This window comes from Brachyhypopomus gauderio, chromosome 3, assembly GCF_052324685.1.
Source record: "Brachyhypopomus gauderio isolate BG-103 chromosome 3, BGAUD_0.2, whole genome shotgun sequence".
In the NCBI taxonomy this organism is placed as follows: domain Eukaryota; kingdom Metazoa; phylum Chordata; class Actinopteri; order Gymnotiformes; family Hypopomidae; genus Brachyhypopomus; species Brachyhypopomus gauderio.
In genome coordinates, this window is record NC_135213.1 from 586,070 (window position 1) to 600,295 (window position 14,226).

Below are 14,226 nucleotides of genomic sequence, written 5' to 3' on the forward strand. Positions count from 1 at the left end.
TACCTCAGCCACCAAATCTGCATACTTCAACCTTTTCCTTTCATATGCTACATTAACTTCGTCCTCAAATGGAACAGTTAGCTCTATGAAATACACTATCCTCTTACTTTCAGAGTACAACACAACATCTGGCCTCAAGTTTGTGACAACAATACACTCTGGAACCTGCAATTTACAGCCTACATCAACCAACAGTTTCCAATCTCTTGCATCAGCCCACTTATCGCCAACTTTTGAAACCTGTGCTGGCTCCTTGCTATGCTGCCCCTCACACACAAACCTAATTACTCTATTGGAACTAGCAACTGGCATGCCACTAACTTCCAACCGCTTCTTATCAAGTGCACCTGCCAGTGATTTAAGTACCTGATTATGCCTCCATGTATAACGTCCCTGTGACAAACTCACCTTGCATGCCGACAGGATGTGCTTCAATGTACCACTTCCTGCACATAGCTTACAAGTTGGATCCTCACCTAACCACTGCCCAAGGTTTTGTGGAGTTGGAAGCACATCATCAGTAGCTCCCACAAGAAACTTTTTACGACTCGCATCCAATGCCCACAACTCTCGCCAGGTGATTCTCCTCTTCTCTACACTTTCCCATTTCATCCACTGACCCTGCTTACTCTGTCCTGCAGCTTTTGCCCGTCTTACTTCCTCCTCCTGCTCTCGAATAAAACCAGTCACAATTCGTCTTCTCTCAGGTGATGTGGCCTTGCTGAATGCCCTCCATGTATCACCTGACCCTAGTCCTGCCCTACCATTTTGCACCTGCCCTACAACATCTCTATGCTCCAATGCCCTCTTTGCTGCCTGAGTTGCCTCTTGGGAACTCCACTTTCTTCCTGTACGTGTCACTGGTGCCGCTGCTTTGATCAGTGCATCTTTCGACCCCATCAACAACATTTCTCTGCCTACCTTGGCACATTTAAACTCCTCAACTAAGCTTGTTAGTGGCAGTTCTAGTACTCCTCTCCCAAACCATGCCACACTACTAAGACAATGTGGAACCCCAAGCCATTTTCTTACAGCCTTATTAACAATCCTTTCTAGCCTCTCAACTTCAGTCATTGGAATATCATACACTGTTAGTGGCCACCTTAGACAAGGCAACACTCCAAACTGCAAACACCACAACTTTAATTTACCTGGCAAAAAGGACTTATCGATACTATTAATAGCCTCACCCAATTCCTTCCTTAACTCTACAACCTGCTCTTTGTCGTTCAGTGCTGCGGTGTACCACCTACCTAGACTCTTAACTGATTTCTCCAGAATAGACGTATTACTTCTCCCTCCATCACATACTTTTCTTGTGTCAACTTCCCTTTCACAATTGAAACACTCCTAGACTTACTGGGTTTAACCTTCATCCTAGCCAGCCTAAGATTATCACCTAGCTTCTCCAACAGCCGCCGAGCACATGGAACAGTTGTCGTCAATGTAGTCATGTCATCCATGTATGCCCTAATCGGTGGGAGCCGGGTGCCATCATGCAGCCTCTCCCCACCTACAACCCACTTAGAAGCCCTAATAATCACCTCCATTGCCATTGTAAAAGCCAATGGTGAGATTGTGCACCCTGCCATTATACCTACTTCCAGACGTTGCCAAGATGTAACAAACTCCTCTGTGCTGAAACAAAACTGAATGTCTCCAAAATAAGCTTTAACTAACCTCGTAATCTCATCTGGAATCTGAAAAAATTCAAATGCTTTCCACAACAGAGCATGTGGCACCGAACCAAAAGCATTAGCCAGATCCAAGAATACCACATGTAGGTCTCTTCTCTCTGCTCTCGCTGTTTGAATCCGGTGCCAAATCATGCTACTATGCTCTATACACCCTGAAAAACCTGTAATCCCTGCTTTTTGCACCGATGTATCAATTAACTTATTCTTTTTCAGAAACGCTGCCAACCTACGTGCAACTACACTAAAGAATATTTTACCCTCCACATTAAGCAAGCTTATGGGACGAAACTGCTCTATGGCTACAGAATCCTTCTCTTTCGGAATAAGAACACCACCTGCCCTTCGCCAATCCTTTGGGATAATCCCCTTCTTCCACACTATAATCATCAACCTCCATAACAACTTCAAAACATCTGGCGCACTTTTATATAATCTATATGGAACTCAATTAGGCCCTGGTGCCGAACCAGCTTTTGCACACCGCACTACATCCTGTACCTCGCTCCACTTAAGGGGATTAACATCCATCTTCCACTGTAGGTCACCTACTGGCGGAATATCTGCTGGCAATTCCAACTCACTAGTCCTTTCCTCCCTTGAGTACACCTTCTGAAAATGCCCCTCAAGCTCCTTCTTTCCTACGTTTAGGCTCCCTGACTTCTCCTGACTAAACAACATTTTAATAAATCTAAACGGATCCTTAAAGAATGCCTCTCTAGCGCGCTCTTTCTTCTTCCTTCTTTTCCTCATAGCTTCTGCTCTCCGCAATTTCCCTAACTTACTTTTCAACTCGTCTTGCAGTAACTCAATCCCCTCTCTTTCCTGCTCATCACCCCGCTTCCACTGCTTCCTCAATAACCTTGACTCCTTGACAAGTTTTCCTATTTCTACCTGCCTCCTTGATTTACAAACCGCCTTACTCATTCCTTTCTTCTGCACAACACCAAATCTTGCAACACCATAATCATAGATAACTTTACCTAGCCTGTTCAACTTACAGTACTTTCCGCTGTTCCCTTTAACCCTTCCAACATCCCTTTCAAATCATCATTAACACTCCTCCACAACATTTTATCACCTGCCCCAGGCCATTTAACCTTCGATCTGTGCCCTAACCCTTTCTCTCTTCCCTTTTGCTTTCCACTAACACCTGGCCCATCACCGCTATCCTCCTCTCCACCTCCTGTGCTTGAGTTGGCCTCTATAGTAACAAGGGTGTTGATATCCTGCGGACTGTGGTAACTAACCTGCCGCTGGACTTCAGCCGACTGACTCGAACAATTCTGTGCAAGGTATTGTTCAATGCGGGGCCCCTGCACTCCTTCACTCAAACATTTCATCTTCCCTTGGTGAATCCTCAGCCCTCTCACTGACGTGACCTTGCGCCACCCACACACGCAAGTCTGCAGCGCCTTTTCCCCTACCACCCTGCCTGCCTGTATGCTCAACCCACTTCTCGTAGTCATGTCCGTTCCAAAGTCCGTAACCGTGTTATCCACCTGTGAGTCATCTTCCACCCCTGCTCTCGCTGACTCTTGGGGTATTGCTTTTTTACTCCTCAATGTAGCTTACTTGGTTGCACACACATGGGTACCATGGTGGCTGCTGCCATGAGTTGCTAGCCCATGGCAGCACCGTTAGGGTCTGTTCCCTCTTGTCAGCTGTCTTTCCAAGCTGTCACAGAGTCTTTCCCCTGTTGTCAGCTGCCCTTTTCACAGCAGTCACTAGTTTAACTAGACACCAAGTAACATAAATTGTGTTGTTTAAGTGTTCTCTTTATTTTTTTGAACTGTGTATTTGTTTCACACCAACATGACCGATTACAATCTGAATTTGATTTGATATTGATTTGATATTTTCAAAATGGTTTCTTGTAATTTATAAATTATATAATGTAACACACCACCCAGGCAACCCCTACACTCACCACTAAGGGAGTTCAACCCTGTGCATATGCAAAGTGCATATTCGTGTGCCTAATTATGTGTGTGTGGTCTACCCTCAGTTATCCCTCTGTTCTTCCAGTATATGTGGAAGAAAATAAAGGGCCTCTGGTGTTTGGATCTCTGTTTATTCAAGTCATTACATATAATCTGTTGTGTGTGTGTGTGTGCGTGCATGTGTTTACAAGCTTTATTTAAATGAAAGAAACATCTGAGCCTGCTTCAGTGCCAACAGAGCCTTAAAGAGAGAGAGAGTCGCGTCAACTCCGTTCACTCCAATGGAGCAGTTTTTTTTACAGCAATGGCGGATCGTGGAGCCTGTCAATAGTTCCCGGAAGTTAGCAGCAAATACGAGCAGCGCAGTCAAACTGGAGCAGTGGACCATCTGGGATACACTTTTACAGGTTAGTACGCTTAAAAAATCAGATTGTGTATTATAAGGACATCAGAATCAAATTAACATGTGCATTAAAATGTAAATTAAAGCATTTTAGTGAATTATCCACCTCTTAATAAGCAGATTTAGGGAACTAAATCTATTCTAAGACGACGGTTAGCGAGATTTCACATTAACGACCGACAGCCTATTAATTGTAAATTCCTCTCTTAATGCCATTTCACCTAAACGCGATGTTTTTGCGGGGTAGCATTGGTTAAATATAACATTTGAGTGTGATTGTAGAGTGTGTTGGGTCGAGAAGGTGAAATGAGGATATCCATTTTGGAGTACCAGCTAACATTTTATTTCCTTTTATTTTATTTATTTATCCTTTTATTTATTTTATTTTCCTTTTTATTTCGTTTTATTTATTTTTATTTTATTTTATTAACGTATTTACTCAGTTTTTGAAACTGCTGGATATAAAAGACATATACTATTTAGTGTGATTTTAAATATTCTATCACTTAAAGAAATAATATAATTATTAGGAGTTCATACTTATTATACTTATTATACCTGTGTCAACATTATAGCTGTGATCAGCAGCTATGGGCCCTGTCTTTACAGGTCCAGTGGTGCATCGTAGTGCAGGGGGCTTCCTCTTTCTGAGTGCGGGGCGATGCACAAAAATGGTGGGAACAGCATCTGCTCTCAGCCTAGTCTTGCCCTGTTTGGTTCTGATGAACTGGTCTGCCTCAAAATGTGCCTGCAGAGTGATGTGAGTTTACTCCTCACACATGACAACTCAGTTTTGTTTACCCATATACATATCCCATAGTGGGTGAATACACAGTATTAGAGAACACTTACTGGATATGTATACACTCATCAGAGCCGGCCCTGACCAATGTGGTGCCCTAGGCGAGATTTTGGTTGGCGCCCCCTGCATCATCAATCATCAGGTTTTTACACTCACACAGACACCGCAAAGCTTTATGTTTTTGAAAAAAAAAAATTATTTTTTATTTTAGAACAAAAACAACAGTAAAACAGTAAAATCTAAATTAAAGAAACAAATAAAAACCAAATGAATTATAAATATTACAGTATAACCATAAATATATTGCTCAAAAAATATTTTAAAACTATTTTAGATAAAGTAGTGCAGAGAACAACTTTTAAATATTAATAATAAATAAATATTGGTGTACTGAGGTGGAGGGATATGATGGTGTAAATATGAATAATAAATAAATATTGGTGTACTGAGGTGGAGGGATATGATGGTGTAATGCTGCTTCACTGGAAGGTGATAAGGTTGAGAATGCGTCTTCTGGTGGACCAGGATGTGTAGAAACAGGATTTAAATATTTCAAAATTGCATCTGAAAGGAACAGAGGAGTATAGGTGTGTTTTAATATATATTTATTTTAAAAACTTGCTGAGCTAAGCACCTACTAGGATTGGGCAGTATGATGACAGTATTGTAAAATTGTGGCAGTATATTAACCACGTGACGTGACGCAACGTGCCAAATATGTACTTTGAAAAATTTGGCGCATTCATTAAAAAGATCTGTGGGTGGGGTCAGAAGTTGGAGCTCACTGAACTTTGAACTAGTTTCAAAGAAAAATACCATTGCTACAGATTGGCTGCATTTTTTAAAAGGGAGAGCCAGCAAACCAATATGAGTCAGTGTGTAAGATCTGCTTATAAAAATTCTCCGCCAAAGATGGAAAAACATCAACATGCATTCTCATATTAAAACGAAGCACCATTCAAGTAGTACAACATACAGTATAGTGTAATTCTCCATATTATATTACCTTTGGATTCTTCCTCCTCTCATTTTTCTCCCCTGGGCACCAGAGAACTTCGGTCTTTTTGACATCTTTACGGGGAGATGTCACTCACTCTGTGGCGATGTTTTTTTCCCCAACAGAGAAACAGTAACGAGGTGCGCAGAGCGAGCGGGGGGAGGGGGCTGCGCGGGTGATGGGTCTCGTGTGCTATTATAATTATTAATTTGACTAATATTATTAAACAATTAAGTTGTGATTATGTGGACTTTGCTGTTTTTTAATGAATTGTTCATTTGTAATAAATAAATAAATAGATATAAATAAATAAATAACGCATGCACGCGAGCGCCCCCCTGGACAGCCGGCGCCCCTAGCATTTGCCTATACTGTATCGCCTAATGGAAGGGCCGGCCCTGACACTCATTACACGTATAAAAAACAACCAAGGATGTGCAAGTTCAAATTCATATCACATCAATACTCATAATAATAATTTTCTCCTGTCTTTTTCTCCTCTCTCTCTTTAAGCCAAAGAACCATAGGGGATTCAATGGAGCCTGCAACTAGATAGCACCCTCACCCTGCACCCGAGTCTGTCTGGAGTCTTTGATTTTTTTTGTTCACTATTCTGTATTTTAATAAATGATGCCTTAAGCTTTCCAATAGTGTGTTTATTGTGAAAAGTGCAAATGCAGTGTTTGATGATTACCTCACATATATATTTGCTGTTGTAATCTTTAGTGAGGGTAAGATTGCTACTGCTTAGTTGAGACAACCATTTTTTTCTCCTCTCAGTATCAGTGGGGAAACCATACATTTTTGCTCGATTGGAGCATCCCCATGCAACACAGCAAACCATGGTGGACACTACACAAACAACACGGAGGAAAAGACACAGAAAAACTGCTTGACATGATGTTAATATTTGAGATTATTAGAGATTTATTTAATGAATTAATTGCTGTAAATAAGTGTGTATTAAAAACACAAGCAATATGCTCTAAAATTAGCCTAAAGTTGGTCGCCATATGTTCAGAATAATCCGCAAATCGCAGTTCTGTCTGTGTGTTTATGCGCTCAAATTGAACTTCCTGGAACTATCTGAAGCCTCCGTGAATCACGTGACCATCAAGCGTTTTGAACTTCCGTTGTCGCGACTCTCTCTCTATACGGCTCTGCTCACTGGGAGACCCCAGTCAGTCCGGGAACAGCACCTCCAGCACCATCACTGGGGCCCCCAGGGCAGTGTTCTTAGTCCTCTGCTGTTCACCCTGCTGACTCATGACTGTGTAGCAAAACACAGTTCAAACCACATCATTAAGTTCGCCGATGATACAACAGTGCTGGGTCTCATCAGCAAAGGTGACGAGTCAGCATACAGAGAGGAGGTGCAGCGGCTGACAGACTGGTGTAAAGACAACAACCTTCACCTGAACGTGGACAAGACCAAGGAAATAGTTGTTGACTTCAGGAGAGCACATCACACTCACTCTCCGCTCAACATCGAGGTGCCAGGCATGCCAGGCTGTTTGATATTGATCAGTGTTGCTACCTGCTGTGTATTTTTGCAGTATCAGGTGTGTAAGCTGCAAATATGTTTATTTTAGAGAATATAAAGAAATAATGTGCTTTTTTAATGAAGATTTGATACTGTATTTTGCTTAATCCCAAAATGTTTCCAAAATATAATCATATAAAAATATAAATATATATAAAATAAATGACAGCATCAAGACAGGAAGTGCTACGCTGACCATGATGGTAGATGTTGACTGCAGAGCTAATGATTGTGACAAACAGTGGTATAAGGTAAAGTATTAAAAATAACTGTCAATAAAGGAGCAGGACGCGAGGCGGGTAAAGGCACATCTTTACTGTCTATAGCGGGAATCACAACAAAAGAATGGCACAATGGAGCAGTACACAAAAAAGGTGCTCAAGCAAAGCGCAGGTAGCGTAATAAGTCTATAAGTACTGAAGAAGGCACCCATTTATTAGCCCATGCAGTACGTATTGTCACAAACGTATCCAGAGAAGAACAATGCACAGCACTGGATGTCTGGGCCTGTGGGGTTAAATAGGTGACATAGAGGGAACAGGTGCAGATGATAATGACATGAGTGCTAATATGATGGTGATTAGGAAGGAGGGAGGAGTGAGTGAGATGAGTGAGGTGTGTGTGTGTGGAGATCTTCATCTGAGACTGGGACCGGCCTACCATGACAATAATAAATGCGCATCTCTTCAAATGCATACACTTAAGACGTAAACTGCAATAATCGCCTTTAATTAAATCTGACTAGTACACTGTTCATTGTTTTAGTGCAACTTTAGTACAACTTTAAATAAAAAAGGTTGCCTCTGTCCTTCTGAAACAGTCTAGTAATCAAATATTCTAGATGAGTAATATAAAGACATGTTTCTGTAGGTCCAGGGACGTTCACGCCATGAGCTGCTTCAGCATGTGTGGGTGGGTGAAAGAGCACAGCTCGTAGACAATGGGCTCTGACATGACGTGAAGGAGCTAGTGGATGTGGCATTACCAAGGTCAGGTGATTTTTTTTAAGCAGAAAATGTTTTCTTACCAATGTATGATTAATTTTAAAATACACAATTTCACAATTTTTGAGTCACGGATCAGATCGTTATTCATATCAACATGAAAAAGAAATTGAAATTTGTTTTTCATTTATTAATGCTTAAAGAACATAAAGATAACTACAAGCATGGAACATTTACGCAAATACTGTTAAAAAAGTAAATAAATGAGGTCATGGGGAAAATAAAGGAGACATATACCGGTATATAACTTTAGATTATTTTTCAAAAAAGAGGAGAGGAGGGTTTTCTGTGGTGTTAAACCCAATCTCTGGTCCAGACTGTTAAAACCTCCACAAGGTTCTACTGTTCTTCTCAGACAGGTGGACTCTCTTGGATTGCAGGTCACAGATTGGGCAAATTATTTGTTTTAATTTCTCAATAAAAACAAAAAGAACAATAAGAACAACAGATTAGTAAGAGAGAGAGAGACTTCTGGTTCTGGTCAGATAACAAGGTCTTCCTCTGCTCTGTGATCTTGTCCATTTGTGTGATCTCCATATTGGTCATTGTTAATGGTTCCATTAATTTGATCTCCATTCTCTGGTCTCCAATTGTACTTACTAATTCTGTCCACTCTCTTCTGGAGCTGATTGGTTCTCCACTGCCACACGTTCATCACCATTGATCCCATAAGCAGCAGCACCAGTACCCCCATCAGAGTCCACACCCACACTGGTACAGGGACTCCCTGCCCTCTGTCTGGATGGAGCTGGTCTTCTACAACATATACATTCACATTTTGGAGATTTATTTATAAAATCTGTATTAAAATATTACACAGCAGATCTTGTGATCTTCTGCAACACACACAGAAACAAATATATACAAATATATCTCTGTCCTGGCTCCAAGATGGTGGAACGATCTTCCATTAGCTGCTAAGACTGCAGAGTCTATTGCTGTCTTCAAGCGTAGACTGAAGACCCACCTGTTTGTTTAGTTCTTACCAGAGCACTAACTCAGCTGATACAATTTAAAGAACAACGGCAAGTGGTATGTTGGTCTATGGTTATTTGTGCTTCTTGGCAAATCTCTAACTTGCAAAACACTAGGTAATCACATTGACTCCTGTAGTTTAGTAGTAGTCTGACTCAATGGTATCTTGAATTCTGGCCTATCCGTACTATTTCCTAGGATGAATTCTGTGATCGAATGCAAAGAACTTTGTAAGTCGCACTGGATAAGAGCGTCTGCTAAATGCCATAAATGTAAATGTAAATATAAACAAAGGCCCAAAACACCTACCTTCCACAATAACTGTGTATGTATGAATGACTTCTTCATTTTTGATGTCCTGGATGGTGTAAACTCCACTATCAGATGGTGCTGTTCCTCTCAGCTCAACAACAGAGATGAGTGACGCTCTCCGACTGTATTCATCTTTGCACTGCAGTGAGCGTTCATGCACTGTACAAATCTGTTCACTAGAGGGAGCAGCTGCATCTGTGCTGTTATAAATCACCTCCACTGGCTCTGATATGGGCAAATCCAGGACCAGAGAATCACCAGGCTTCGTTTTTACTGAAGAATTCAAGGCTGTTGAGGAAATAAATTGGGAAATTCATTATAATAAACAGTATCTTTGACCATGTAACTACTGTAATAATTCTACTGTATTAACTGGGTAATAAGCTGAGGACACTGACCCTCTATCTGCAGACTCACATCACAGATGTCTTTATTATTACAGGTACATGTGTACCAGCCCCTCTTAGTGTAATCAACATCAGTGATGTTGAGGGAGAGATCTCCCTTCAGGTACTCATCATGGGACATGTTAAATCCCTCCTGTGACTGACAGGATATCTGGTCACACTGAGCCAGAATGTCACGTGGTTTATGGATCACAGTCCACGTGACCAGACCAGAATACTGACTGCAGGTGAGAGTAGCAGCATCATGAAGATTCACCTTCACTGAAGGGAAAGAGCCTGAAAGACAAACATTAAAATATTTAAAAATTCAGATGTTAAAAATAATAAGAATGAATTACAATGTATATATTTTCCATTGTGATCATTTAACAATTAAATTTATTTTCATATTACTACAAAGAAAGTTAAAGAAAGTTCATTGCACACAAAAATTACCACAAAGAACAAGTTCAGTACACCTACCAGTGGTGACTGTCAGCAGAACTAACAGCAGGGCACAGTGACACCTGTAGCAGGACAGCATGACTGACAAGACAAAAGAGACCCCAGTCAGTACTGTACAGAGGAGACAAGAGACCCCAGTCAGTACTGTACAGAGGAGACAGGAGAACACAGTCAGTACTGCACAGAGGAAACAGGAGAATCCAGTCAGTATTGCACAGAGGAGAAAGGAGAACAATCAATAAGGTTATAATAAAGTTTTGCTTTAGTTAGCAAATACATTTTATGTTAGGATAAATAAAACTAGCATGTTTGTATTCATTTTCATGGTGTTTATTTCTTTTATTTAAGTATACAAATTCATATTTCTATGCAACTTCCAGAATTTTTTTTTTTTAGATGGAGTTTTGACATGCAATTCTCAAAAATGTACACTTGACTTTGCCTTGCGCTGAAAGACTAAAGGCAGACTGCAGATGAAGGCAAGAACACCTTCCACAGGTATAGTATAATGGTTTATTATAACATGGGGCTTTTTCCACAGATCAAAACATACGATCCGAAAATGAATTACACATTTAATCTTCTGAGCCCTTCTGAGTGGCGAATCACTACCATGTAAACAGCCTTATATTTACATTATTAGCAGTCAAGAAAAGGTTGCCAATTGAAATAAACTTAAATGTTCTCTAGAAATTTCGTGGCATTTTGGTGTTTTTGTGTCCATTAACTTTGAGCTCCGACAGTTACACCGTTAATTGAACTCGCTCCCCATTTCCCTGCGTTCCTGCACTTCACTCAAGACCTTCAAATCTGAGCTGAAAACACTTCTGTTTCAGACTGCTTTTAACATTTCTTAATTGTTTTATATTATTTACTGCTGTACCTGACCTTTCTCCGATTTTATCTGTACAGTGTCCTTGGGTGTTTATGAAAGGCGCTTTAAATAAAATTTATTATTATTATTTTTATTATTAATTTCGCGCCTTGAATTATGTTGATACCAGTGGCGGAAGCTGGTCTTTCAAGGAGGGGAAGCTCAATTTCGGCCTACATCTTAAAATGTGTCGGTTTATTTATACGTAAATTCTACCCTCCATTCCTTTTCAGCAGCACCCGCGGGACAGAAACTGCGATAGAAGTCAGAAAGAGTGATAGAAGTTAGGGGTGGGCAGATCGATATTTATATCGATAGTATCGATACAAAGGTGAGGATCGGTATCGGATCGATACCATGGCGAAAATTAGAGGTCTGCGCGGGACTGCTTTTTTAATCCCGCTCCCGCCCGCACCTGCTTGTTTTAGTCCCGCTCCCGCCCGCACCGGCCAAAAAATTGCTTGTTTTAATCCCACACCCGCCCGCCACATACACATTTCTGTCGCCCCCGCCCGCAATCTTAATATGAATTGAATTAATTAGATTTAGTACTTGAAATTTTCTTATGTATTTATTAAAACAGCAATATAGCAATGGATCGCGCTGTCCCATTTCTTACCACAGTCCAAACACATGCTGTCAGGTGACGTACACCAACACTTTCTGATATCAATCACAACAAGCCGATTTCCCTCTCCATTAATTACAATGGAATATGACTTCCATACATCAGACTTTCCTGTAGTTGGCTTAATTGTGGTGTATTCGCCTGTTTTAATTGAATTTTCCACAGCTGAAACTGGTTGACCGTCTACAGCAGGGGTCGGCAACCTATGGCATGCGTGCCACCATTAATCACAGGCATAATCACTGGCACGCGACATGCTGGACCAGCATCAGCAAAAATATATATAATTTAATATAAATTATTATATTAATGGATTATAATTTAAAGTAAAAAGTATCCCCCCCCCCCCCCCCCCAACGGTTTGGAAGTATCGGTATCGGCGATACTGACCAGTATCGTATCGGTATCGTATCGATACCAAAATTCCGAGTATCGCCCACCCCTAATAGAAGTCAGTTTCCAAACACTGCCTCAGCCTCAGATAGATCATCCAATCATCATGCAGAAGCTGAGCGTCCGGGCCAGCCGAGGCCGGCCCACTACCCCTCAGACCCCCAGAGACGCTAAGCGTCCGGTGGGCGGGACAAAGCCCAGCATTTATCCAATGGCTCGTCTCGTTTTGCTATTGAACTCTGTAGACCAGGCATGTCAAACATAACGGGAACCGGCCCGTTGGATGATTTAATACGGCCCGGCATAAATTTCTGAGTATGTCAAAAAAAGAAGCGAGTCTCTAGCTCATTTCTACCAAAAGTTGTGATTTTTTAAAAATGAATACAAATCAAATGCTCTCTCCGGTCGCTAGAGGGCAGTAAATGACAGCATGCAGCACTGACACGAGTTAAGGCTTCAGTCACAGGATGCAATTCCGCTATGAAGCGATTCTGCTATGAAGGATAAATTTGGGTCCGTGGAATTGAATACGTTTTATCAATATCTCGTGCCAGGTTACCCCAAATTAACAGCCATGGCTGCAAAAGTTCTATCCATGTTTGGGACTACTTATCTTTGTGAACAGGGGGGTGTTCCAAGAAGCGGGTTAAGCGAGAAAACCCGGGTAAGTTAACTCAGAGTTCACGGAAACTCGAGGTTTTCCGTTCCAGAAACCGAGCTTAGAGAGAACCGGAGTCAGTTACTATAACAACTTATGCTCTGAAGCTAACCTGCTCGCTGGCAGGTTAACTTGGACCTGACCCAGAGTTACAAACACGTCATCATGACGTGTCCTTTCCTCGAAGATCATGTGGATATTGAAACTCAGTTTATTCGCTGAGTTCTTCGTCGGGAACGCCTTATAAAACCCCGAATAGACATAGGCCTACTATCATTTTCGGATTATTATTTTAATGAACGTTATCGTTTTCAGCACAATCCATTACTTACATCAATAACTTTATTATTATAATAACATTTCAAATATTACACATCGCGGATCAGCCCTAAATTCTCTCCAGATTGTTATATATCGGTCTTCGTTTTTTGCTAGTGGAAGTTTTCTTTATAGTGTAGGAGATGCAGAATCTGTCAGCAAAGCTACTGTATGTCGGTCTGTCCGAAAACTATGTCCGGGTGCCCGGTTTTGTGGTGTTTCCTGGGCTTAAGCCAGTTATGGACATCAAAGAGGAATTCCACAGCATCATTGGTTTGTCTTTAATTCACACGGACAATAAAGAAATTAAGCAAAGGAGAGGCAATATATAACGAACTTCATTCCATTTACATTTTAAGGATTTCCTATAGTGATTGGCTGTATTGATGGAACCTACATATGCTACCTATTCCAGCACCATTAGAACATGAAAATTCATCCTTAGCATGAATGTACAGGTACTAACCTTTATAATCCTTAATGAATAATGTACTTATCTTTAATGGTAACAAAAATAACGTAGCTATTGTAACTGACCGTTCTCCCCATCAAGATCATATGTGATGTTTCCCACCTCATCACAAATGTTGAAGCCAGATGGCCAGGATCCGTGTATGATTCCACACTGTACAACAAATCTGAACAGAGTAGGCCTGCGGTAGTTTTGCTAGTTGTTCACATGCAGTGTAATAGTTAAATCATTGCAAACCCTAGTGTGATTATAGGACATGATGGCCTCCTTCATGGAGACAGAGGGTATCCCTGCCTGTCCTATAGGCCTACCTTATGACTTCCTATTCAGATCCTGCACCTGGACCACAGTCCCGCTAC

General features: G+C 41.1%; 1 protein-coding gene and 1 long non-coding RNA gene across 2 annotated transcripts; one reads left to right on the top strand and one right to left on the bottom strand.

The window, feature by feature from the left end:
• Nucleotides 1-3,771: 3,771 nt before the first annotated feature.
• LOC143509669 (uncharacterized) lies at nucleotides 3,772-6,731 on the top strand. The gene is made up of 3 exons (XR_013129722.1): nucleotides 3,772-4,044; nucleotides 4,616-4,800; nucleotides 6,353-6,731. It is a non-coding gene; the product is annotated as an uncharacterized LOC143509669 (long non-coding RNA).
• Nucleotides 6,732-8,571: 1,840 nt separating this feature from the next.
• LOC143509670 (uncharacterized) lies at nucleotides 8,572-10,732 on the bottom strand. Its single transcript, XM_076998513.1, has 5 exons — nucleotides 10,543-10,732; nucleotides 10,072-10,356; nucleotides 9,671-9,961; nucleotides 8,987-9,142; nucleotides 8,572-8,799 (listed from the first exon to the last, which is right to left on the bottom strand). Exons 1-5 carry the CDS (start codon nucleotides 10,601-10,603, stop codon nucleotides 8,768-8,770), a joined length of 825 nt encoding a protein of 274 aa, XP_076854628.1. The 5' UTR covers nucleotides 10,604-10,732; the 3' UTR covers nucleotides 8,572-8,767.
• Nucleotides 10,733-14,226: the final 3,494 nt, after the last annotated feature.

Coding starts and splice junctions, on each gene's coding strand:
- LOC143509670 (XM_076998513.1), bottom strand. CDS start 10,603: ATGCTGTCCTGCTACAGGTGTCACTGTGCCCTGCTGTTAGTTCTGCTG. Junction 9,962..10,071: donor TGTGAGTCTGCAGATAGAGG/GTCAGTGTCCTC, acceptor TTTCCTCAACAG/CCTTGAATTCTTCAGTAAAA. Junction 8,800..8,986: donor GAAGAGAGTGGACAGAATTA/GTAAGTACAATT, acceptor GTTTTTATTGAG/AAATTAAAACAAATAATTTG.